Genomic DNA, 24,850 nt, shown 5'->3' on the forward strand with positions numbered 1-24,850 from the left:
GGCTTTTATATGGTACCCATAATATTTATCCCAGGGCAGTTTACATTGTACAATAAAACTGAGTAACAACAACAATATAATATATACAATTAAACAATTAAAATCAGCAAAATTTGAGATGATTAAATGCCAATTAGATGTGAAAGCAACAGCTAACATAGCATCCTTCCAATATTTAACATACTTCCAATTAAAATGGCTGAGAGAGTAAATGTGTCTCAACCTGATTCCTAAAAGTTAACAGAATGGGTGCCTGGCAACTCTCAAATAAGCTGGAATAAGACATGGGCTGAGTGACATCATTTGGTACTCTACTTCAGGCAGAAAACTGACTTAGGAAAGCCTAAATGGTACTGTGTCTCCTTATTAAGAGACATAATTTAAAAGGGGACCGAGGAGGAAGCATGTGACTTCCTTGGGAACAGTCAGCAAATCACCAGGAAAGCCCTTCTGCCAAATGTCCAAAGCCATGACTAGGGAACCTGTGAACCTCCTTATGCTGTTTAATTATTCTGGGTAAAATTCAAGGTAGCACTGTGGCGGTCGTTCCGTCTGTACAAGCGTTGCAGCTTGCCAGATGGAACAGTCATCCATGTGCGGTTCTGGGGGCGGGGTTCTTAACCCCACTCCTGAGCCAATTATGGGGAGTGAATGGGAGGAGGAGAGTGGGGAGCCCCATTGCAGAAGCCACTGACAATGTGCAGGACTTTCGCTGACACAGTTTGTTAAGTGAATCCCATCCTTAAGTAATGTATAGTCCCCTTTTCAGAAAATTTATTACAAGGTGATGACAAATGTTGTTCAGTTAAACAATAACAGTATTATAAAAATGCTGCAGTAATACACAGAAAATAATACAAAGTATTCATAAATAAAACAAACCATCTCCCCTCAGCCAGCATGGTTAGGGATCATGGCAGCTGGAAGTCCAGCAACATCACAGGTTGCCCAGCAATAGTTGTAATACCAGAATATGGGGAAAGCACTTATCACTCCTTAGTATTAAAAGTGGAAATGCAATCTATGAGAGGGAAGGAGTATTTGCAAAACATTCATAATTAGCAATAAAGCCAATAAACATTACTGACCAGAAACAAACAGGGAAGAACAAGGAGTTTGTGGAAACCACACTGGATTTCATTGCACAGGAGAATGCAAGGTTGCATATGATTTCAAGTTTAGACATACATGTGGCCCTTGTTATACAGAGCTTGCGAAGAAGGAAATTACACATTGCATAGCTAGATTGAACATTATAGTTAATCCTTCCATTGCCATCACAGGGGAGCCAGTGTGTTTGCTCACTTAATAGAAATCAGTGCATAGATCTCTGGATTAATGCAAGTGAAATTGGAACAGGCACTAAATTTGCTCAGTGTGATAGCAGCTACAAAGCACGGTGTTTCAAATACTCAGATAAAATGGTCACATTAGAACTAGATTTCTTCATACATTTTATATTACAACTGACATTTCCCCGACTCAATCCTGTATGCACAAGTGATACCCAAAGTAGCTGAAATGTGTCTCTTTACCACTATCCTGTATAAAATAAAATAGAGCTTTTCAAACATTTTGAAAACCATCTACAGAGATCCATGTCCACCAGGAAACTGAAAGTAGAATGGAATAGTTATCCATAGGTTCTTGAGATATAAAGACCCCTAAAACAACCTGAGAATGTGGGGAGACAGAGAAAGCCTTAATGTAAAACAATGCAGCAAAGATACAGTGCCACATTAAAAGAGAGAGATTTTGCCAGCTTTACATGCATAATTTGACTTTCCTGAGTACAGAGGCATACTTTCTTCTTCAGATAGCTACGTAACCCTTGAGATCATTGTCACATGATAATCTGGCCTTTTCCAGCCAGGTGATCTACCACAAATTGTCTTTTTATTGCTTTAGAGTAATATATGGTATATATGTGATAACTTTGCAGTGACTTTCAGAACAATCGTATCTTCAAATTATGCCCAGCCAGCAGGATAGGATCACCTCCTGATCTGGCAGAGGACATCACTGTGCCACTGTAAAAATCTTTATGCCAGCACAGAGATACTTGGGCCTTGGAAGGACATTGATCCTGGTAGAGCATGAAGTGTGAGGTGGCAAGAGAGGAACCAAGTTAGAATCCTATGCTCCCTCAAGGCTCCATCCCACCCCTTGAGATAGTGCAAGTTATGTGCACAAACAAGGTAGCCTGGTGGCTCACAAGTTGACAGCGAGATAGCATCAGTAGCATAATGGAACTCAGAATAAACTGAGCTGTTTTCTGAACCTCAGGGGGAAGCAGTTGCATTTTCCAAGTTCAACAGTGATCCTTATATGAGAAAGGTTGAGTAAATTCCAAATGTAGGGACTATCCTTACAGGATAGAAGAGAGGGAACCTGGACTTCCTATACCATGCACCTCCAAACTCGGCCCTCCAGATGTTTTGGGACCACAACTCCCATCATCCCTAGCTAACAGGACCAGTGGTCAGGGATGATGGGAACTGTAGCCCCAAAACATCTGGAGGGCTGAGTTTGGGGATGCCTGTCCTATACAATATCAGTTTTAAGCAAGCATTTTTGTAAAAGATCAGTGCATGTCCACATCTCTACAAGAATAAGTTGCATGTTTCAATCGCTTCAATGGATCCCGCACAAGAGACATTCCAGCTCAGTTGTGCCAGATGTTAAGAAATAAAAATGATTATTATAATTGTAAATCCTGAAATATCTTGATTATTGCAGTTACTTGATGCACTAGGCAATTCCTGCATAGTGCTCGATTTCAGATGACATCATGGTTTCCCAAACATAGGACAAATAAAGGGAAGGGTATGTCTACTGTCAATGTCACCCATGAGATCATGTCCTTGAATTAGAAGATTGAGGCAGTAACTATAGGAAAATTTATTCCAGATGAACACCACTGCAAAAATGTGGGCTGACCTGCATTTACTCTTTTGTAATAGTGGGAGCCAAGTGTGCCTTGGAAATTAGCCAGCCAATGATACCATCTTGTAGCCAACTAGATTTATTTATTTGTTGGCAGCCTTCCACTACCAATTACAGTACCAGCCTTTGCTCACTGAAATAATAATGCCAACGATTTTTAGAGCAAGTGTCAGGCATCTCTATGAAGACTCAGGAAATTCCTGCGAAAGTTCAGGTCCACCTTACACACTCCAAGCCAGCTGTCATTGGCCCCTTTAGAGAGTAATGCATGGTGTATACCATAGAGCACCCTCAGATCATTAAGGGGAGAGAAGGAAAGGATCTACTTTGTGGGAAGTGGATTAAAGGTAGGCATCTGACTGTGGAGACAGTAGGGTGGAGCATTTATGAGGTGAGCAAGCACCTTTTCATGTTGTGCCATGAAAGCAGTTAAGTGGCCCCGCTCGCCTTTCAATTATAGTTTAAAGGGAAAGTGAATATTCACTCACCCAATCTATTTTAATTCCACCTTGTATACAAGAGGGCCCACAAAATGGCATCATCAGTAGACACACACATTTTTATTCCTGTCTTCATTTCACAATTTTATGAAATGTTTGGACAATGTTAATTTAGAGCCAATTAAGCTAAGCAAACATTGATTTTTGCTCAGCTTAATTCCAAGCAAAAAAAAACCCCCAATCAATTTTCCACTAATAGCTCAATCAGCTCAATCAATTTCTCACTACTATCCTACAATTCATTCTAATATAATCAATCCTATCACTTTTTGTATTGGCTTTGCAATGGTTTTGCTACCATGAGCCAAAGGGTAGAGGAAAGCCCTCAAACTTCTTACTTGTTCAAGGAAAGATAGGTTTTCTTGCAGAATTCATGGTTTAGTTTTAATAAGTTGAGTCAGCTATGTGAACTGGAGCATGAACTCCAGGCTGGCATGTGAACTGTTCAAAGAGCCTGGAATTCAAGTATAGTGTTAAATCCTAGATGGAACCTTGGAAATTCCTCTTGAAATACCCGAAGATGTTTTGCCTGCCCAGGAGCATCCAAATTTGCCCCTATTTCTGTCAAATATTTGTTTTGTTGTTTATTGGATTTCTAACCCACCCTTCACTGTAAGGTCCCAGGGCAGGTTACAGCAATACAATTAAAACAATATAAAAGAAGTAAACAATTTATATGCAATTATAAAGGCAAGTAAAACAATCTGAAGCAAAAGCAGTGCTATATAGTTTAACCCAAATATAGAAGACATGGGTCCCACAAAAATACCTGAATTCTCAGAGTCCAAGACAAAGAGGTATGTCTTCAGCATATGGCTGAAACTGTATAATGAAGATGCAAGATGCATATCTATGAAGAGGGTGTTCCACAATGTAGGGGCTGCCACAGAGAAAGCCTGGGCTGCATTTCCTGCACTTCTGAGGGTGACAGAACTACCAAGAGAGCTCCTCTCCTGAGTCTAATACCCAAGAGAGGCTGTAGGGATGGAGGCAATCTTTCAGCTATTTAGGGCGTAAGATGCTGAATAGTTTGGCTGAACCAGTTCTACCTAGCGATGTTGCCATTTTACTGGGGTGTTGAATCTAAGTTTTTTATTTTGTCATTGTTCCTCTCCTCCCACCCCTTGCTATCTTTCTGATGAAAAACTTCACTGGAGGGAGAAGTTCAGTGACAACTTTACAGCCAAGCCATGGGCAACCTAAGGCTTCTTGGCCTCCTCACAGTGAGTTACACTGGCATTATTGTAACACAATGCATACATGGCACTGTGCTTTCATAATACAATCAAAACTGATACATGGCATTACCAAGCTTCTATGCTTGCCTTGCGTATGGCGCCACTGTAATTGTTACAAGACAAACCTCTCTCTGCCTATTGGTTGATTCAGAAAATGAAAGAATTGAATATTTAAATCAGAACCCAGTGGAAGATTGTGTAAGGTTTGCCATAGTTGAGGAAGGGCCATCTGCACCCAGTGTCTCTTCACAGACCATATTCCACTGCCCATTTGCTCTGGCACAGTTCCACGGAGATTAATTGGACTACATGGGAGCAAATGAGCTTTGCAGCCTCTTTCAACATGCCTATTGACTGAAAATGCCCCTAAGCACCTTCTTTGCCACCCCTTCCCCCACCTCTTTCTTCTCCCTGGCCCCAGCAAGAAAAGCTCAGTTCCTGCTGAAAATAATTTACCCTTGTCAACCAGAATTGTGAAGTTTATTATACACATAACCTATGTGTCCTTGCTTATTCAGTTCATCCCACTCAAAGTTTTAGATTACTAGCTTTATGGTACTGGAGACATTGCTTTCCCATGAGATTTACAGATCAATTTGGCAGAAACTGTGATTCAAAATCATCTCTGGCCCATCTCCATTGAAGTCATTTGGAATCAAGCCATATGAAAACATGACCCAAGGAGAATGGATACATTTCAGTTTGGCTGCTCTTTCTGCCTGATACGCTGTACATTTTACTATTTGCTTATTGCTGTTTGGAGAATAAGGCTATTAATAGTTACTAGCCATAACTGCTGTGTGGCATGCCCCTAAATAATAATTGTTGAGAATCACAAGTGGGGTGAATGTTGTTTTGCTCAGGGTCTGCTGGCCGGCTTCCCAAAAACTGCTGGTTGGCCACTCTGAGAGCAGGATGCTTGAGCTAGATGGGGAGAGGGAAACACTAGTAGTTTAAGTCTCTAGTATAGAGCCCACCTGTACAATTCCTATGCTGGTTTCAGATTTTGCAGTTATAAGCCACCTTTTCTGGGTTATCACACCAAAGCCTATTGTCTCCCCCTTACCACCCTTGCACCACAAACCTCCAGCTGACCTTACCACTATCATTTTGCCATTTGTGTCCATTCGTCTTATCCTGCATGTGCCCACTCAATAGCTTCGATTGGTGGAATTGGCACTACTACAAGTGCCACACAATACCCATTCCACATTAGTAAGAATTCAATCATTTAGTGTGGCAGCACCCGCACTTTGGAACTCTGTGACTCTTGAGATCAAGCAGACACCTCCACTGTACTCTTTTAAGCAAAGGTAAAGGGACCCCTGACCATTAGGTCCAGTCGTGACCGACTCTGGGGTTGCAGCGCTCATCTTGCTTTATTGGCCGAGGGAGCTGGCGTACAGCTTCCGGGTCATGTGGCCAGCATGACTAAGCTGCTTCTGGCAAACCAGAGCAGCACATGGAAACGCTGTTTACGTTTCCACAACTGCTAAAAACAAGCCTACCCAGATGCTTAGAAAGTTGAGGTGCTTTTAATTTGTTTTCAGTATTTTAACTTCTGTAGGTTTAAAAGTATGGTTGTGAAGTTTTCTGATTTTACTGTTTTATCTTTTGTAAACCATTTTGAGGGTGGTTGTTGTTGATTTACAATCAATCGGTGTATGCATTTTATGAAATAAATGAAATAAACTAAAAAAAAATCAACCTGTGCTGGCCCAAGGCAGTTTGCTGCCTGGGGTGGAACAGTAAATTGCACTACTCAACCCCACACTCCATCCCACTGCCCAGTCATGACACACAGTACCCAAAGCTGGTCAAGTTATTCTGGCACCTGAACACCTCTCCCCACCTTTTGGATGTATAAATACAGCAATAAAGTAAATTGCTAACCATTTACTGCTCTCTCATCACCCCTCAAATCAGCTGCCCTGGGTTGTGGATTTATCAGGCAATGCAGTACTCATGGACAGAAATGGCCAGACATTATGGCAACTTTATTATAAATGGTATAATCTGGTCGCTGGGGGGATGTTATGACACCCAACCCAACCCTATTGTGGTGGACAAGGCTCAAAATCTTTTGAGCGCCCAGTTTTTGAAACTTCTCTCTTGAACACTTAAAATGTATCTCTCATAATGTTTGAAAATAGGTTTGGTTTCCTTATGGGTGAAATCTCCTTATGAGGTTTGCAGGGGAGAGCGAGGGAGATAAATCTCTTGCTGGTCACGTCAAAGCCCAAGGACTGTAAATTGGGCTCCTCTATCATGGAGCAGTACCACAGAGCCAGTCAACTGCCAACTTTCATTTAGGATAGATGGCTGCCTGCGTTAAAGCTACACCTGCCCTGTTCTCATGAAGGACCACTGGTGGCTTAATCCTAATGTTAATCCCCAATTCCTAGCTCACACATCACCACTCTATCTCCATTCCAAAACAGCTTTCCTTCCTTGCTGTTGTTAGCGTACCTGTCTTCTCTTCGGTTTGGCTACTCTCCGCTGTGTCTGTTTGGGGTTGCGCTGTTGCCTTGGCAGTAGCATCCTCTGCAGCAGTGGGGGTAACGGCAGTAGTGACAGTGGCAGGCACTTCGGCTTGTTTAGGTTCCTCCTTGACTTGGGCTTCGTCGGCCTTCAAGGATGGTGAATTATCGGTAGAAGCTTTAGTGGCACTTTCCGTTTCAGCGGCAACAGCAGCGGACTTTTCCTCCGACGGAGCAGCGGGAGTAGTGGCCTTTGTGGCAGGTTGTTCTGAACCAGTGTCAGCTGTGCCCTCCCCCTGCTTCTCATCTGCTGGAGTGCTTCCTCCTTTGCTGCCATCGGCAGGCAGGGCATTTTCAGTTGGAGCAGCTTCTGTAATAGCAGCTTTGCCATCCGCCAAGCCATTGGCGAGGAATTCCTCCTTCTTCTCACCAGCTTCAACATCAGTAGTTTGGGAATCTCCCTTCTTCTCCCCCTTGAGCTTTTTCCTTGTTATGTGTCCACGGAAGCTAGCCTGAATTTTGGTGGCTGCCTTATGAGCTTTATCTTCTGGTTTGATGCCATCTTGTTCAATCTTTTGGTCAATGTCATCATTTTTTTCAACCTTTTGTGGGGAGAAGAAAAGAGAGGGGAGGTTTGATTAGAAATCTCTCGAGCAAATACATTCCGTGAAAGTTAGTTAGGGTGTTTGGGCAAGCATATTGCAGAACACACATAGCAAACATAAAGCAATTACAGGTGGCTTTCATTTTCCTCATTCCTGGTAAAATGGTTCCTCACTGCAGTAAAAAGCAAAGTTCATAGTAGAAAAACATGTTACTACTAATATGCAGCATTAAAGAATGAAAATCCAGCATGTGGCTTCCATTCCATATTCAACATGCTAAGCCAATCCCATATTTATTATAATTTGAACTCTTAAGAGAGACACTTTATACTTATTAGGGAAGATAGGTGAGCGGCTTGTCACTCAACACCAGTACACCGTTCCCATAGCAACTGCCACTCTACAATGATGTTCTGTGCTGACCACACCAATATGTTCAGCCCATGCTCTGCAACATTCAAGGAGACTTTGAAAACACTCTTTCCATAGCTTTTAGGAGCTGCAGGCTTGAACTGCCACTTTCCTTCCATGGTCAGCACAGAACTGTGGCAACCACTGCAGAGGACCCGTCCCCAGAGCTTCAGGATTTTGGCAATGCCTCTGAAGAAAGCATGCATGGGAAAAGCCATATACTTGTCACAGGGCTTGCAGGTCATGCCAGATAGATAGATAGATAGATAGATAGATAGATAGATAGATAGGATCTGTATATGCATCAACTAAACATCTCATTTAGAATTTTGAAATGTGCTGTTCAACAGTAAGAGCAAAATGCAGCAGCCGGGCCAAATATATGCAACACATCTCAGTGATCCATTTCCAGGTACAATTCAAAGTATTGGTTCTGACCTACAAAATCCTAAGTGGCTCGGCACCAGGTTCTTTGAAGGGGCATCTATTCTCATATGAACATTTATGGGTGCAAAAAGTCTCGCCACCTTAGGAACACAAGAAGCTGCCATATACCAAGTCAGACCATTGTCTTGCCTAGCTCACTCCTGACTAACAACAACTTTCCAAGGTTCTAGAAGGGAGTTCGTCTCAGCTTTGACTGGAGATACCAGAGACCCTACCTTGCAGGGGCAAACTCTGGTTTTTCAAATTTCAGTGGCACCCTGCGTGAGGCCAAAATTTGGCACCCCAGCTCCTGCATATCACCTTCTGTTATGCTCAATTCATTACATCATAGTGGCAGCGTCCTACAGTGCCCCTCCTAGGCTTGGTGCCCAGTGTGGCGAAACCAGTTGTGCTGCCCTAAATCCACCTCCTGGACTTTCTGCCCACAAAGCATGTGCTCATTCATGAAGCAACAGCCCTTCCCAACATATCTTCTGAGATGAGGTGGTGACAGCAAGACAAGGGGCCTCTTCTGTTGTGGCACCAATTCTCTGGAATCCCCTCTACCAACAGAGGTACCTGGCATTAGCCTTGTTTTCTTTTCTGTGCCAGGTAAAAACCTTTTTATTTGCCCAGGTTTTTAAGTGCTTGATGAGATTTACTGTTACTGTTTTATCTTAATTTATTGCTCCTCTGTGTCTTGTTTTATTGAGATGTTTATGACTCATTGTATTGCATTGTGGTTTGATTATTTTATTGCAAGCTGCCACTCTGAGAGCATTGCTGAAGAGTGCCCTATAAATACTCTAGATAAATAAATAAAACAACCTGAACATATTTATCATGAAATACTATCCTTTTGTTTCCAAAACAAGGGGCACATTTATCAGATGGTTTCTTTTAAGTGTGGTTTTAAATGACCTGACCTACAGTGCACACTGGCAGCCTCTATCTAGTGCAAACATAAGCACTAAGTTGCTTTAAATGTTTCCTAAAGAAGTATTAAATGATGGATAGCTCTGTTTTGACTTCTACCCATGAGTAAATGCCATCTTTTAGGTCTCTTTTTATGTACATATTTGTTTTCTCTTAGTAATTCACCAGCCTTGAGTACAGCAGACTGATGAGAGGCTGACCTCATCAGACCTCTATAGCTCAGTTGGTAAAGCATCAGACTCTTAATCTCAGGGTCCGGGTTTGAGCCCCATGTTGGTCAAAAGATTCCTGCATTGCAGGGAATTGGCCTAGATGACACCCGTGGTCACTTCCAACTCTACAATTCCATGATACTATGGTCAGGTAATTGGCAAAGTGTTTGTGGGAAAGCAGAGGCAAAATTTAAATGGGCTGGGCAGGGTAGGGCATAGCTGAGTGGCACAGCACATGCTTTGCCATGCAGCAAGTCTCAGGTTCAAGTCTCAGGTTCAATCCTCAGCATCTCTGTTGAAAAGGATCATGTAGCAGACAGTGGGGAAAGTCTCTGCCCAAGACCCCAAAGAGCTTCTGCCCATTAGAATACACAATGCTGGGGTAGATAAAAGGCAATTTCCAGAGGGTATCTAGAGTATCTGTGTTGCAGTACAAAAACAACAACAACAGTTGTGGCAAATAACAAATTATGAACAAATAAGCTTTTGTGAGCTAGAATCTACCAGATGCATAGTGTAATTCACAGTATACAGCCACACGGGAAGAACTTTAAGCAGTGAAATCAAACATGCTTTGTTCTCCTTGCCCATAGTTGGTGAGCCAGTCTTTGGTTACATACATCTCCCTCATCTGAAACAGCTACTCACCAGCAACAATAGCCCACACAACCTGTGGAACCGCAGCTTTCAGCTGACCCAGATGCCAACTCTGTCCTCCCAACACACCCAATCAAGCGACACAATTGCAGGAACCAAAAATGTCAGCCACATCATCAAGGGTTGATTTACTTGTTCATCTTCATCATATACATTACTATCATCTGTCAGAAATGCCCTTCCACATTCTACACAGGGCAAACAGCCTCGTCCAGGTAGAAAAGAATCATACGGGCACAACATCGGAAACGGTAGCGTTCAGAAACCTGTGGGAAAACATTTCATTCTACAAGGATGCTCTGCTATTGATCTTGAAGAGGCCAAATGTGAATAAAGGAATTCCAAGGGATGGGTTCCAATGTGAAACTCCTGGATTATATTTAATCAAGAATTTCAGTTCTATTCATTTGGATCTGAGTAGAGACAATGGTTTCATATCCTGCTACAGGTGTTAATTCACTCAGCATTACCATCTTGATTGTTTTATCACCTATCACTACACTTGTTTTGTATACATTATAGCTCCAATTGAATTGTCATTGTCACTGTTTCTTGCATTTCATTTCCCTCCGACTTCACTGCTTACACACACACACCCCACTAATATAATATGATTTAAATATATATTTGAAACTGAGTATGCATCTTCATACATTTTGTGAAGTGGGCTCCAGTCTATGAAACTTATAGCATGATAGTAGTCATTAGGGGGCTACAGCACTCTTGTTGTTTTTGATGTTCATAAAGTAATGGGAAAGTCCTTCTTCCGCTCAGGACCCAGGGGAGCTGCTGCCAGTAAGAGTCAACAATGCTAGGTTGGATGAATCTGATGGCCTCTCCATTTTCAACATCCATCCTGAAATTTCCAGTAGGGCTCCCAAAGGTAATGTTCTGTACATACACATTTGTTCTTTCAAATGGGCATCTTGGAATGCATTAAGAACCCATTTGCAAGCTCGTCGCCTGGAGATCTTTCACAGCCCCAGGGAAATCCTGCAGGATGAAAAGCGCAGCACAGCTATCAGAAGCTCTGTTTGAATGCACTGGGGGAGAAAGCCACACTTGAAATAGCTTTTCAATCTCCTTCTGTAGGAGTTACAGGTAGGTAGCCGTGTTGGTCTGCCGTAGTTGAAACCAAATAAAAAAATTCATTTCAGTAGCACCTGAGAGACCAACTAAGTTTGTTATTGGTATGAGCTTTCGTGTGCATGCACACTTCTTCAGATTTCGTGTGCAGATATGCACACGAAAGCTCATACCAATAAAAAACTTAGTTGGTCTCTAAGGTGCTACTGGAAGGATTTTTTGTATTTTGTTTCTTCTTTAGGAGGACAAGCAGAGGAGTGGGGTTGTCCCCACAAAATATGGTGGCTCTTAGAATCCAGGTGGTGGTCAGGAAGCAATACACAGCCTGAAAGCTGAGAGCTCTGAAGGCAAGAGATGTTCAAAAGCCAACAGCCCTATAGGCAGTGGAGACCTCTCCTTTAGTGCAAATGGAACACTGCCCCACCAATCACAATCTGACTTCAGTCTCCACCACCGGATGGTGCCGCCTATAAGTTTCATCCTTCTCAGTCTCAGTGTTGCCCTTGTAGAACTCAGCAAAAAGGAGGAAGGGAACTAAACTAAAATTAATTGGCTCTGCCTGTCATTGGCTATGGTTGTGCCTGTCATTGGTCCCTTGCCTTATGCCCCACCAGGTCCAATGGACACCAGTCACCACTGCCTGCAGCATGGGAAAGCAGATGCAACATGGTCAAGAGGTTTGTCCAGCATGACACAAACTGTTCCAGGCTAAGGAGCTAAACACAGGGACAGGTTCCCACAAAGGCAATTTAGTGTGGTTCCCACTTAGAGGCAGGCTTACCAATGCAGCTAAGCAAACCCTCACAAGCAAGCATGCTTCTGCATATGTATCACTTTACGGCACAAGTCTGATACACATTCAAAAGCACAGCAGAATGCTTGTTGGCGCCATCTGTCTTCACTGATCACTTTCAATGAGATATGCAAATGCACATCCCCACCCACAAACAAGAACCAATGAGTCAGATGTGGACAGCGGTGCTGGGTGAGCTGCAGCAGATAGGACTCCGCTACCACTGCAGTGCAAGTGACTCAGGAAAGCCAAGGAGGCCTTGCCTGCACCAGCAGCAACCGAGGAAGGTGTTAGGTCAGATACCCAGCTGCTAAGTGGCCAGGGGGGTCCTGTGCAGCCTGGATCCATGCTGATGGTGTGTCACTTTCCTGCTTGGTGCTGACTTTCCTGCCTGCCTCATTATGCCCTGCTAGCATTAGCAGGAAGAAAATGCTGCTATGGGTTGATGGGACAGACATTAAGCTGGTGAGTGCCTACAGAGTATTAGGGTGATGGGATGGCTGACTAAGAAAAGGTGAGTAGTGACCCATGAGTGTTGGCTTCTCTGAGACTCAAATATTTTTCCAAGCAGTCTCCCCAGTGACCCTCCTGGTCCATTGGAGCTCTACAGATCTGACATTGCTGATCTCAGTATCTTACATTCTAGTAATTTAAGAAAAGCTGGTTCAGCATTGTCATGAACACAGGTCACTTCTGGAAACCTGCTTATTCATTCTGATTCATTTGCACTAAGTTTCTGCGGAAGTTGTATGATGTCCATTGTTCATTGAGGATTCACACCCTGATCTGTTTGTGTCAAGGTTACATGGCTTTCCACCAATCTAATGTCATCCCACATTTTCCCATAACTTTCCTTACAGCAAAAAGTCTATTTTGTGTTGTGTTTGAAAGTGGGTTTGTTGTGTCTGAGAGTCAGAACACTTTAATCCACTTTAACTTCACAAACCTCAATTTGCCAGTATTTAAATGAATACTGGCAGTCTGGAGGCATCTATCTAGCAGCAATTCACCTGAAATGTGGGGGAAAGTGTATTGTGTAGGCAGTCTGCATATGTTACATGGTTAGTACAGCAAAGGATGGCTTTAAAATTATAAGTCACGCTTCCAAAATAACAAGCTGACGTTAAAGAATAATAATTCATTTAGAAGCATTTTAAAATAAGCTTTCACTTTCTAAAACTTGAAGACTATTTTAAATTTTAGGAGCTTGAGGTACAGAAAAAAACACTAAGATGGCAAGACCTGTGATTTCATAAACAGAATGCTGGTAGCCCTGAGAAAATTCACTATTGATCTAACTTCTTTGGACAAAAAAAGAAAGAAAGATAGTCCTCATTACATGTATTCCTCAGAGTCCTTTCTGTCATATATTGGAAGAAGGGAACACCCTGTTCTTCTTTCATGCCCCCAAACCTCCTCCAAGGAATCTCTTGTCAAAATGACTTCTACTAGTTGCCCAAAGGACTGTATTCAGGCTTGTTAACCTCATTCTCCAATCCACATTATCAAACCTACAATCTTCATAATATTTCTACCTCTTTTTCATGAAATACGTAGATCCATGACTCACTATCTAAGATTCCCAGTTCAGGATAGGATGCAGTCATTATTTTGGCATCATTCTCGCTACCTCACCCTCTACTGTTGTGTGTGTTTCTCCAACAGTTCCATATACTGGAATGCAGCAATCATTTCCCATTTGTTCTTCCACTGTCTTCCTGGATTACAATAAGAAGGTACAGGACACTGGAGCATCACTGCTTCTGATGGGTAGTTCATGTTAATACAGGGCTGATAGGGGGAAGAATTAATGTGTTTCAGCAACAAGGACTACCAGAGGGACTATCAGAGCCATCTTCCCCCATTGATCCCATAGCAGGTAGCACACCAACAACAAAGGCATCATTCCTCCCATGGAAGAGAAGAACACTTTCATCTCCTCCCTCTAGGAGGAAGATGCAGCAGAAATGCACAGATAGATGCTCTTTCACCAGGTGAAAAAAGTGAAGTGATTCACTTTTTCTGTGTGGCCACAATCAACCACTCTTTGTTTCTGGAGGACCTACATTCAAGTGCATGGATCCAATCGTTTGGCTTTATGAAGCATAAAGTGATGGGGTGAGGGACACGTGACTTGAAATGGGGTAAATGAAGAATGTGGAGGCGTCAAACACCTTGGAAGAGCACTGGTCATAAATGATAGATTTCGTAATCTTGTAAAGAAGTAAGAGAGACTAAACAAGAAGATTTGGGGAGAAAAATCTTAGGAAGCAAAGTCCCCTGGCAGGGGGTGGGGGTGGAGTTCCAGTGAAATAAACGGAGAAGACATTTATAAGAATCGGTTTGGGCATTGCAAGAGAAGCTTGGTTTGTAAGCTTGTAAGCAAGCAAACCTTGCGCTTCTGATGCAATATCCAAAACCAATACTCAGAAGACCTCCCGCTCATCCAGCCATGGAACAAGGGCAGCTCGTAAAGAATTTCGTCTCTTTCTAATTCTATGCAGATTCCTAGGTTCAGATGAACAATGAAGCAGGACCAGTGGTTGAGAATATGCCTTGTATGTAGAGGGTCCAATGATCAACCACTGGCATCTCCAGCCATTGCCGTTTCAGGGCAGCGACTACAAAATGCCAGGCAAGATAAACAAGGAGTTGTGATCCGATATAAGGCAGCTCCCTATGTAATTAATGACTAGGGGTGGGGAAACAGAATTGTCACATGCAAAATGTACCTTTCCCCATTATTCAGGCTGATTGCTAATGGAGTAGCAGGATTCACAGAGGGATAATCCCCTTTTCTAGTTGGTAGGTCTATCCCCCTCGAGAAACAGAGACAATCTAGGATTCCTACGTTGTAAAACTTGGGAGTGGAGGCAACTAGCCACCTTTTCTCATTTTCATTATTTTATTAATTTAAAAAGTATGTACACACACATAATCAAATACACCCACACATGCAGTGGCTCAGGGATGCAAATACTAATTAAAGCAACTACAAAAATTTTCAGCCTTATCCAAAGGATCCCCCGTATAGCTGTTTTGACAGACAGAACGAAAGGGATCATGTTATAAAAATCAAAGATGACTGATATCTAATAGCTGAGAATGAAGTGCAGAGGGAAAAGATTTGCCAACTGTATCTACTAAAATAGCGAAACATGGGCACAGGAGGCAGGAAAAAACCTTTCACGCTTTCTGAGGTGTGGAAGCAATTTAGCACCAAGGACAGTGGCGCTTAACCCAGCTAAATAGTGCGAAGGCACCAGGATAGAAGACTGCGGCTTCTGCCTCCTCCGCCCTGCAGCTCTCTTAGCAGGATTCTTCTATGCCAGGGCAGATGTTGTTACTATGGTCAGAGCATCCACAAGTGATGAAAAAGGGCAGTTTTCCTGATCCTATCCCCCAAAGGTACAAGAAACAGCTGCATCTGTAGGAGATGGAACTTTGATTTCTGCCTCCAATAGTTTACAGCAGGCAAAGGCAAACTCGGCCCTCCAGATGTTTTGGGACTACAACTCCCATCATCCCTAGCTAACAGGACCAGTGGTTCAGGATGATGGGAATTGTAGTTCCAAAATATCTGGACAGCCGAGTTTGCCTATGCCTGGTTTACAGCCTTGGTTAAGCAGTTCCAACAAAGGGAGCTAATAAAAAAGCTCAAGGACATCAAACAACCGACCCTATTTAATAAATCAGGCAGCCAAAGCCTTCTGCAAGGAAGAGGAAAGAGGCCCATATTACAAGTTTACACCAGATGTGCCCAGAGAAATGATGCTTGGGTACCAGTTCTTCTTGGGATGCTTGAACATTGAACATTGCTTTATACGGGTGGAGCATCAGCTACTGTTGCTGATGGCAAAGTTCACTCCATCCACTGAACAGAAGGGTGCCAAGTTCAATAAAGTATCCTCCCTGCTCTTGTTTTGCTTGTGCTCTGTTTGGGGTGGTAGTGTTTTTAATTTGTGTCACTGGAAATAGGAGCAATTAACATTCTGAGGTGGTGTTTATGGGTTCGTTAAATCAAACAAACATCCCAAGCAATTAGAGGAAAGGGGAGGCAGGTGAATTCCCAACAGCTGGGGAAGCAGGTAGCTTGGCGGACGGGTTCGGGATGTGCAGTTGGATCTTTGTTCCTGACACCTGGCAGCAACCACAAGCTGAAAGGAAGTTCCACCCTTTCAGCACAAACATAAGCAACAGGTGCCACGCCTTTCCTCCCCCCTGCCTGCAAAAGCCACCCTGGATTGACTGGGATTGAGAAGTCAATGAGAAGGATGGGAGGGAAATGGTTGAAGGAAAGAATATGTGCTACAAGACCTTGAGGAGAAGAAAGGAAGGAAGATGAACAAGAGCAAAAGGCAAAACAGTACAGACAATGACAAAGAGAAAGAATCAAAGGGGTGATGCAGGAGGGATGCACACAGACAAGCGATACTGAAGCAGGAAATTGGAGACAAACCTGTCCAAGCTTGATACAAGGGCATTTTTCCCTAGCAAACCATGCAGCTTTGCGGCGATTCCTACACACCAGCTGTGTTAGTCCCAGGACTGCCATGGTCCCAGGCACCTCCACATCTGCATTTCCCCCGGACCGGCACGGCTTTCCCTTACAGCATGGCTGGCGGCAGCATGTCTCTGTGGAATTAGTCCTGTCAGGGAAGATATTGATTTGGATGCTGATGTGTTAATACGTGGCTGCTTTCAGCAAAGCTTCCTTCCTTCCTCCATCCCAGACAATAGACTGGAGGACTAACCTGCCACTAATCACACAGGAGGTGTGTCTATGGCCAGACGTGTTATGCAAGGGGATGAGGCAGCCTGCAGAGAACACGGAGCGTCTATTGTGCTCCTTACATGTCCTAAGCCTATCCCAAGATCCTTTTAAAACCACAGCATTGGTGACTACGGATATGAACATTCTTTATGTGCACAGCAGCTATCAACTCAGACACGGCCTCAAAATATTTGCACGTTAACTGAGAAGTCAGAGCAAAGATGAAGAATAAAATACTGATTACAGTATTGCTTTTTTGCGGGCTCAGAAAAGTTATTTGGTTTCTTGTCCAGCCTTTCAGAAATTTGTTTTTGACCTATGTTACAGTCATAGCATGCGTTGTCTACAAGATAGAATAGAAAAGCAAATAATTTATTTATTTATTTCTTAAAAGTTATTTGTTTTTGACCTTTGTGGGGATATATTCTTAAACAGTTTCATTTGTCTTCTATCAGACTAGCGACATGCCAAGTTGTCCATGGGCAGGATCTCAAGGTACTTAGCACTGGAATTGAATAAACTTGGTTTAGGTCTTTAAGCATAACTGCCTGACTGCTAAAATGTTGAAAAATATACAGGGCCCAATATATGCCCCCCAAAGTACAGAGAGAGAGAGAGAGAGACCCCCAAATACTTCTCTTGAGGGTTCTTAGCTGGCTTCAAGTGTATTGAAATGAGTCCGTGTTTACATTCTGAATCAATGTCCGTGTTTACATTCTGACTGAATCAAGCCTTCTGAATTCCATGGGAAGGGAGAGAACAGTAGCGCATGAGTAAGAATGTAGTTGGAAATGTCAATTAGGACACAGCTAGCTCCTGCTCAGGTTCCAGCACAAAGAAAAGCCCGAGGGCACTTCTGACAGAGAAACTGCCAGGGGGAGCAAAGCACTGTACATGTTCCATTAACAGCTGCCCCAGGGCCACATTACAGGTAAGCGGAAGTTGTGAGCAAGTGCAACTAATGCTGGATAAAGCTAAGAAGGAGAGGGGTCTGGAGGGAAGGGCTTTCCCCCAGGAAAATGGTTCAAGAGTTGGTCTTGGTTTTTTTGCAAGAGATCCATCAGTGGGTGCCCGTAAACTGGGGAGGGACAGAGAGGGACAGGGTGTGTGAAATGAAAGGGTTGTTTTGCATTATCTCTCAGCATTCTCACAGGGTTCACCTGCATTCTTTTCTTCAACACTCTCCTCCAAGAAAGGGGGGGGGGAGAACCCTGAACCAGCAGATTCCAGAAAAGTGCAGCCCCTCACTTTGTGATGGTATGCAAGGATATTAGAACAAGTACAAGTCACTCTCATGCGGCTGTAACTTTCTTGGGCTAACCTTCCACATGAAGTCCTCCCACCACTGCAAAGTGCTTTGAAGCAGAGGTAGCATGAGGGAAATGTATGTGCTTAACTCTTCCCTTGACAGTCACCCTCCTCCAAGTGACTTTTCTTCTGCTGTTGTTGTAGGCCCATGTTCACTTCACAAATGCTGGACTGGAACTATACAGTGCTAAAAGCAGCTGGGATGGATTATCTGGGTAATTCTCCTTTTCTCTGTATCTTCTGTAAACCTCTTACAGATTGAAAATATGTTTCTTTAAGCAGTAACCACAGTAGAAGAAAACAGCATAGATAGGTAGCGTAGTTTGCAGATGACATCAAGTATTTAGAATGGTGTATAAGTGGACTGAAGAGAAAAAGATCTCTTCAGACTGGGTGAATGAGCAACAAAATTATACATGGAATTTGTCGGGGGGGGGAGCCAAACTAGGTGCAACTTTAATTGTATGGATGCAGTTAACACGCACATTTTTGTTTCCCTGTCACAAACTTGACAAAATTGGCTTTCCAAAGCTGCCATTTGCATTTCAAGCAGCAATGTTCCCTAGGGAGGCTTCCCCTTGAAAGGCTTCTCTGAAGCTGCTTTTTTGTGGTTTTAGTTCAGAATGTGGCAGGAAAAGAACAAGTTCTCTACCCTCCCGTATGGTCCTGAAGCTGCTCTGGGGCCCCTGCAGCTGCTATTGATGTAATTAACACGTGTGTGCTAATTGCGTTCTCACAATGGCATATTTAGTTTGACCCCCAGCATAAAGTGACCAAGATTGAGGCAAAAGCAAAAAAGAAAATGGGCTAATCAGGAAAGGGACACTGGTGGCAGCACCGTCACATTGACTCCAAAGGTCATATTCAGTGTAGAGCTATATAGCTGTCAACTTTCAGATTTGAAAATAAAGGATCAGCAGCCTCGAAAATAAGGGATCAGCAACCTCACCTGTCCTGGGGATAGTCTACGGGATATCTAACAATCTGGGATAGCAGCGGGAAACGGCGCTGAAATAAGGGAATTTCCCGCAAAAAAGGGAAGGTTGACAGCAATGTAGAGCTATATCCTTGAACAAGAGGAATAACTTTCCTCCTCTCCCAGCTCATGCCCTAAATCTGTCCTCTGGGTTTCCTCAACTTTCCAGAGCAGATTTGGGAATGGTACGGGGCGTATGCAGGGAGAAGAGAAGAGGGCAGTCCTGCTGTGCAAGCAGAAGTCATTCTGCTCACCCAACTGTTTAGTTCAATAATACCACCCATATCTAGCATTGGGAGGGAGGGCACATGTTAGAGTATATTAGGAGGAAAATACAAAGGCAATTATTCAGGACAGACAAAAGGAAACATTTCTTCACACATAGATAAAACCATGGAATTCAAGCCATAGGATGCAGAGATGGCCACCAACATGGTTTGAAAAGGGTGTTTGACGTATTCATGGAGAAGGCTATCGATGACCATGTATTGCCTCCAGTATCCCAGTGACCTACTGAAAAGTGCCCCAGGCCCACTTTATCATATAGCTTCATGTCACCATATTTCTCACTGGGATTTATGTGTCAGTCTGATTATGCTCCCTCCCCTTAATTTGTCTTCACAGATCCTATTTTGATCATCGAAGCCGTATTTGCTCTACAGAAATGAATGAACAATCACCCCAGCAGAAGGAGCTAATGATACACAGGATGCTTACAGCAAGGATAATTAGGCATGTTGCTAACTTGTTCGGAATAAACATGTGTGCAGCAGAGCAAACCACACACACGAAAAAGGGAACAGGAAGTGGATGAGCATAAGGCCAGAGCAGAAAGAAAGTGGCAGACATTTAGAAGCAGATACGTTAAATTGTAGTCATAATGGAAGGAAATGTTTTAAAGCCTACTGGACCAGTACTGGACCAATCCTGCATTTAGATGACAGTCTGCCCAAAGGGGCATCAGGAACATAATTTCAAAAAACAGCAGAGAAGGCAAAACTTCTCTATGCAAGGTTTCTCTTGGAAGAGGAGAAAGCTGTGTTTCTCTCCAAATCTGTCTATACTAGCATAACTCAGCCCTTTCCCTAGAGTCTGGGATTGGGTATGGGGAACCTTTGGCCCTTTGGTTGTTGCTAAACTACTGACCGTTGCTGATCATTGTTCCTGATCTAGAAGGTTATTCAAATAGATTCCAAAGAATGCATGGGAGGAGTCATATCATGGCTCCACCCCAAACCATGCGAACGAAGATTACAACAAAGAAGAATAAGCCTCTGTCTTTATATTCAGGGACACCTGAAAGCACAGGGTTCTTGGGCATGCATAAAAGCCCTCGGCACATATAACGGTACATGCAGGCCTCTGTGTAGTTATAGTAAACATATGTAAGTCAGGAATGGAGGCTGGCATGCAGTTAACCTGCCCCCACCCACCATGCACATTCTAGGAGTAAGGACATTGTGGTGTCCTCTAGATATGTTGGACTATATCTCCCATCATTCCTAACCATTGGCTTGGGCCAATGGGAGTTGTAGTTCACAGAATCTGGACGACACCACATTAGCTGCTGCTATTCTGCTAGAATGAAGATCTGAATATAGTGACTGTGACTGCAGCCTCCTTAATAATTAAATTAGCATCTATTCAGTGAGGAATGTTTCCTATGAAAATTGTAAAAAATAGAGAGAGAATAATCTGTGACAGACACAATTCTTCACTTTTTATTCTGATTCTAGAATACTGAGCAGTTTCTATTTGAACTCCTGTTCAGTTGTCATATGTTCCATGCATCCACACAATTTGATGTTCCAAAGAACTGTAACTCACATCAGCAATACTGTGTCTAGTATTGTGGACACCACTCCTTTCTTGGTGTTGCTCTTTGTATATGATCTGTGCCCAGTCACTACATTTAAAAGATAGGGTAGTTATCCAATGTAGGTACAATGGACAGTACCACTGAGACAAAACAAAGTATCAGAGGCCATAGTCAACATTTCGGTCTGTTACAATTTCTTGTCATAAATTTGGCAATATATGTTTCTTTTTTTTTATAATCATATTTATTAAAATTTTCAATAATAACAGAGTAGAAAAAATAGAAAAGATAGAGAAAGGAAAAAAAAAGAAAGACCAATTTTAAACCCTTATTTTCGTAACCTTCTTTCTGGGACTCCCTCCTTCCCCTCCCGACTGTATTCCCCTTTCCCTACGTTGGTTCCACAAGTTCTCATTCCCAATTTAAACCTAATATGTTGTACCTATTAGCCAATTTAAATTACAATCTTAACATCACTCCTCATCTTTAACAAAATAAAACAAAGATTTTTCCCCCAAGATCTACCCCGTTTCCTTCCACGAATTCCCCTTTTTTTCCAAAACATGTCAAATCAAAATACCAAAGTTATATAGAAAGATAAAAGATAGAAGATAGAAGAAGATTCCAAAAGTTGGTTACATAGCCTTTGGATTCTAGAATTCCCCCTCCCTTCCCCGGTTTGGATTCCCCATGTCCATCAGTCTGTATGTTGTCGGCCTGGAGGTCTCAAGTCCACAACCAAATTTTTCTCAATCCATCTTGCCGGTTTTCTTTAAATTTGCTTGTTTTGATAATGTTTAATTTCAAAAATCCAGTCTAATAGAGGCCTTTAATTTCCCTTGGTCATTTTTGCTCCTCCCATTGTTCTTTCCGTGGCGTAATTGGTCCTTTGTTCTTTTGTTTCTCACTTTCTCAGGTTTCTATCTTGTTCAGCTGCAAAACCATTCTTATTCTGAAATCTAGTATCTCTACAGAGGTTTGTTATTCAGGAACAAAAACTTACGTCCAGTTCCTACCTTGCTTCAATAGAAAGATTCTATTGTGTTGTCACCTCTGTAGACAAAACAATATTTCAGTTTTGCTACTTTCCCAGGAGCTAAGACCAGTACACATCCCAGAGTAGTTTTCCACATACGCCACTTGTAATGTCCCAAAGCCCCTCTAGGGGGGTTGCAATAACTTTGTGTCCTCTAATCCAAAAGTCAAGTTGTTGTTTCTTTTTTCCCCCGACATTTTGTATCCATATTTATGTCCAATTGTATCAAAATTAACCAGCAAAATACTTGTAACAAAGTCCTCTTTGTATTCTCAAGATTTGACAGCTACTTTGACAGCTGTCAAACTCTCCATCTCTCTCCGCCAGGTTCTCCGAATCGCCCCGGTTCCCGGGGGGGGGGTTGCCTTTTCCCTCTCACCCTCGACTTTTCTCCTCCAGCACAATTCTTGTAGTATCCCATCGTGGAGTTGATATTTTTGTCAGCAATAAACTTCTGAATCGATCTTGGTTTCTCAGTCCTTGTTTTAGCATGTTTACAATCAGGGAGGGGACTGACTTCCTTTTTAATTCCCCCCCACTCGTGCCGAATCCGAAAAAAAATTCCTTTTTTTTCTCCTTTTATACCCGGTTACCCAATTACTCACGGGTTGTTGTTAAATGTCCGAATTTCAAATGGAAGAAGCCAGCGCTCTCCGATGAATGGCATGCGGCTGCGCTCGGCAGGGGAAGCGATAGACTCACAGTACCACGCCGCTCCCCGGCACCCGATCCGTAGCCTTTAAAAAGGCTCCTTCACGAGTCGGGAGGGCGCTGACGGTACCAGCCGAGTCCCCATGTCCACGGGCTCCGTGCCCGTGGTTTTTAAGGGTCCCCGCGTCGCCGGCGCGGTAGGACCCAGCCCCTGCCGAGCAGACTCCCTCCGGAGCTCGGAGGGAGTCCGCCATTCGGCGATGGCGCCAACCCGGAAGTCTCAGCAATATATGTTTCTGAGCAGTGAGTGGGTTTTTTAGGTTATCCAGCTATCTATGTGCCAGCAAAGGTCAGCTGCTTGTGACTTCTTTGCTCTCCCCAGCAGATCACTCTTGACAACAGTTTGTAGTTTCATTGTGATGCATTACAACACCCTCAACTGTGAGCTGTAGGCAAAAAGCAGTGTTCTATCTTGTCGCTTGTGTTATTTCTGTTGAAGCAGTTGTATTCTGGGAACTGACCTGGTCCTTGAAATCTGGTACTCAACCGTGTTGCCATGGTATTTAAGAAAGCGGAGATCAAATTGCTCAATTTGTTGTCGCTTACTAGTTTGTATAGCGATCTGAATCTATTAAAAGGCATCATTCTGGAGCAGATGCATTGAAATCCATTCAAATCTCATTCTGCCTTCCACCATTCTCTCACAAATTTAGAAGGGGTCAATATATAAAAATTGGTTTGATTTGCACTCATTTCAGTAAATTACCATGTTTATGCAGCTATATAAATGCCAATTCTCACCAAGAACTTAATTTAGTGTTTGTTTGTTTGTTTAATTTCTATCTCACCCTTACTGGCCAAGGGAGCCCATGGCAGCAAGCACCAAAGCAACAAAACACAATTAAAAGTAAAATAAAAAGCATACTTAAAACATTTAAAAACAATAGGACCATCCGAAAACATTTAAGAACATCTAAAAAGATGTAGAATGTTAGAATATTTAAAAGCGTAGCTAATAATTTAATTTGAACGTTGCCAAGAATAGCATCTTTTAACCAACAAATGCCTGGCTTAACAGGAATGTTTGAGAACTCCTCCTAAGAGAGATCAACACAGCTCACCAAGGTAGCATTCCACAAGTGGAGAACCACCACCAAGAAGGCCCTGTCACAGGTGAGTGCCAAACAGATAGCACCCAGTGGCAGCACCCAGTGGCAACACCCAGTAACGTGAGATTGGTAAAGTGGGGGAGAGGGAACCTACAAAAGGAGAGAGAGATCATGGCAATGCAAGTTCAGTTATTCTGCCGGAACTAGCAAGCAACCATCTCAAGGAGATGGCTGTGGTCAGTCTCTCTGCGCTACAGTGGGCCTTCCCAAGCTGAGCTCCAGGGAGGAGCTCCGGGGAGAACTGCTTCTATTTCAGCTCCTCTGCTCCTGTTCCAGTGCCTGGCTCAGGAAAAGAACTACTATGGCACCTGTCCTTGGAGGATGTTCTGTGAAGCCCATTTCAGGAAGAGACCCAAGTGTTCTGCTGTACCTTCCTTGCCAGGGAAGAGGGGTAGTAAGTGGAAACTGTTCAGCTCCTGCAGTGACTGCTTCTCCGGCCCTGAGAAGTTGTACAATGCAGGAACTTGTTTATTCTGCTTCCGCTTCACTATGTTTGTGTGGGGAAGTTTGGGGCTGTGGAAACTGGGATCAGGGTACTTCAAATCTCCCCCCAGTCCCAGATACCATAAGATTCGGCAGGCTTCCTCACTGCTAAGACTTAGGGACCTACTGAATACTTTTCTTGTGCCAACAGGCCTATTGAATTGATTTCCAATAATAATAATAATAATAATAATAATAATAATAATAATAATAATAATAATAATTTATTATTTATACCCCGCCCATCTGGCTGGGCCTCCCCAGCCAGTCTGGGCGGCTTCTATAAAAACCAAAAATACAGTAAAATATCACACGTTAAAAACTTCCCTGAACAGGGCTGCCTT

At 43.0% G+C, this 24,850-nt stretch overlaps 1 protein-coding gene and 1 long non-coding RNA gene across 2 annotated transcripts in view; one reads left to right on the plus strand and one right to left on the minus strand.

Annotated features, from left to right (window-relative positions):
• GAP43 (growth associated protein 43) overlaps positions 1–24,850 on the minus strand; it is a 57,918-nt gene that overhangs the window by 19,245 nt on the left and 13,823 nt on the right. The window contains exon 2 of the mRNA XM_082221613.1: positions 7,154–7,766. Coding sequence (XP_082077739.1) covers positions 7,154–7,766 — 613 coding nt within the window. The remainder of the gene's footprint in view (positions 1–7,153; positions 7,767–24,850) is intronic.
• LOC309531824 lies at positions 17,824–20,855 on the plus strand. Its single transcript, XR_014219470.1, has 3 exons — positions 17,824–17,995; positions 18,517–18,587; positions 19,973–20,855. It is a non-coding gene; the product is annotated as an uncharacterized lncRNA (long non-coding RNA).

This window comes from Podarcis vaucheri (assembly GCF_965113315.1).
Source record: "Podarcis vaucheri genome assembly, chromosome: 4".
In the NCBI taxonomy this organism is placed as follows: Eukaryota; Metazoa; Chordata; class Lepidosauria; order Squamata; family Lacertidae; genus Podarcis; species Podarcis vaucheri.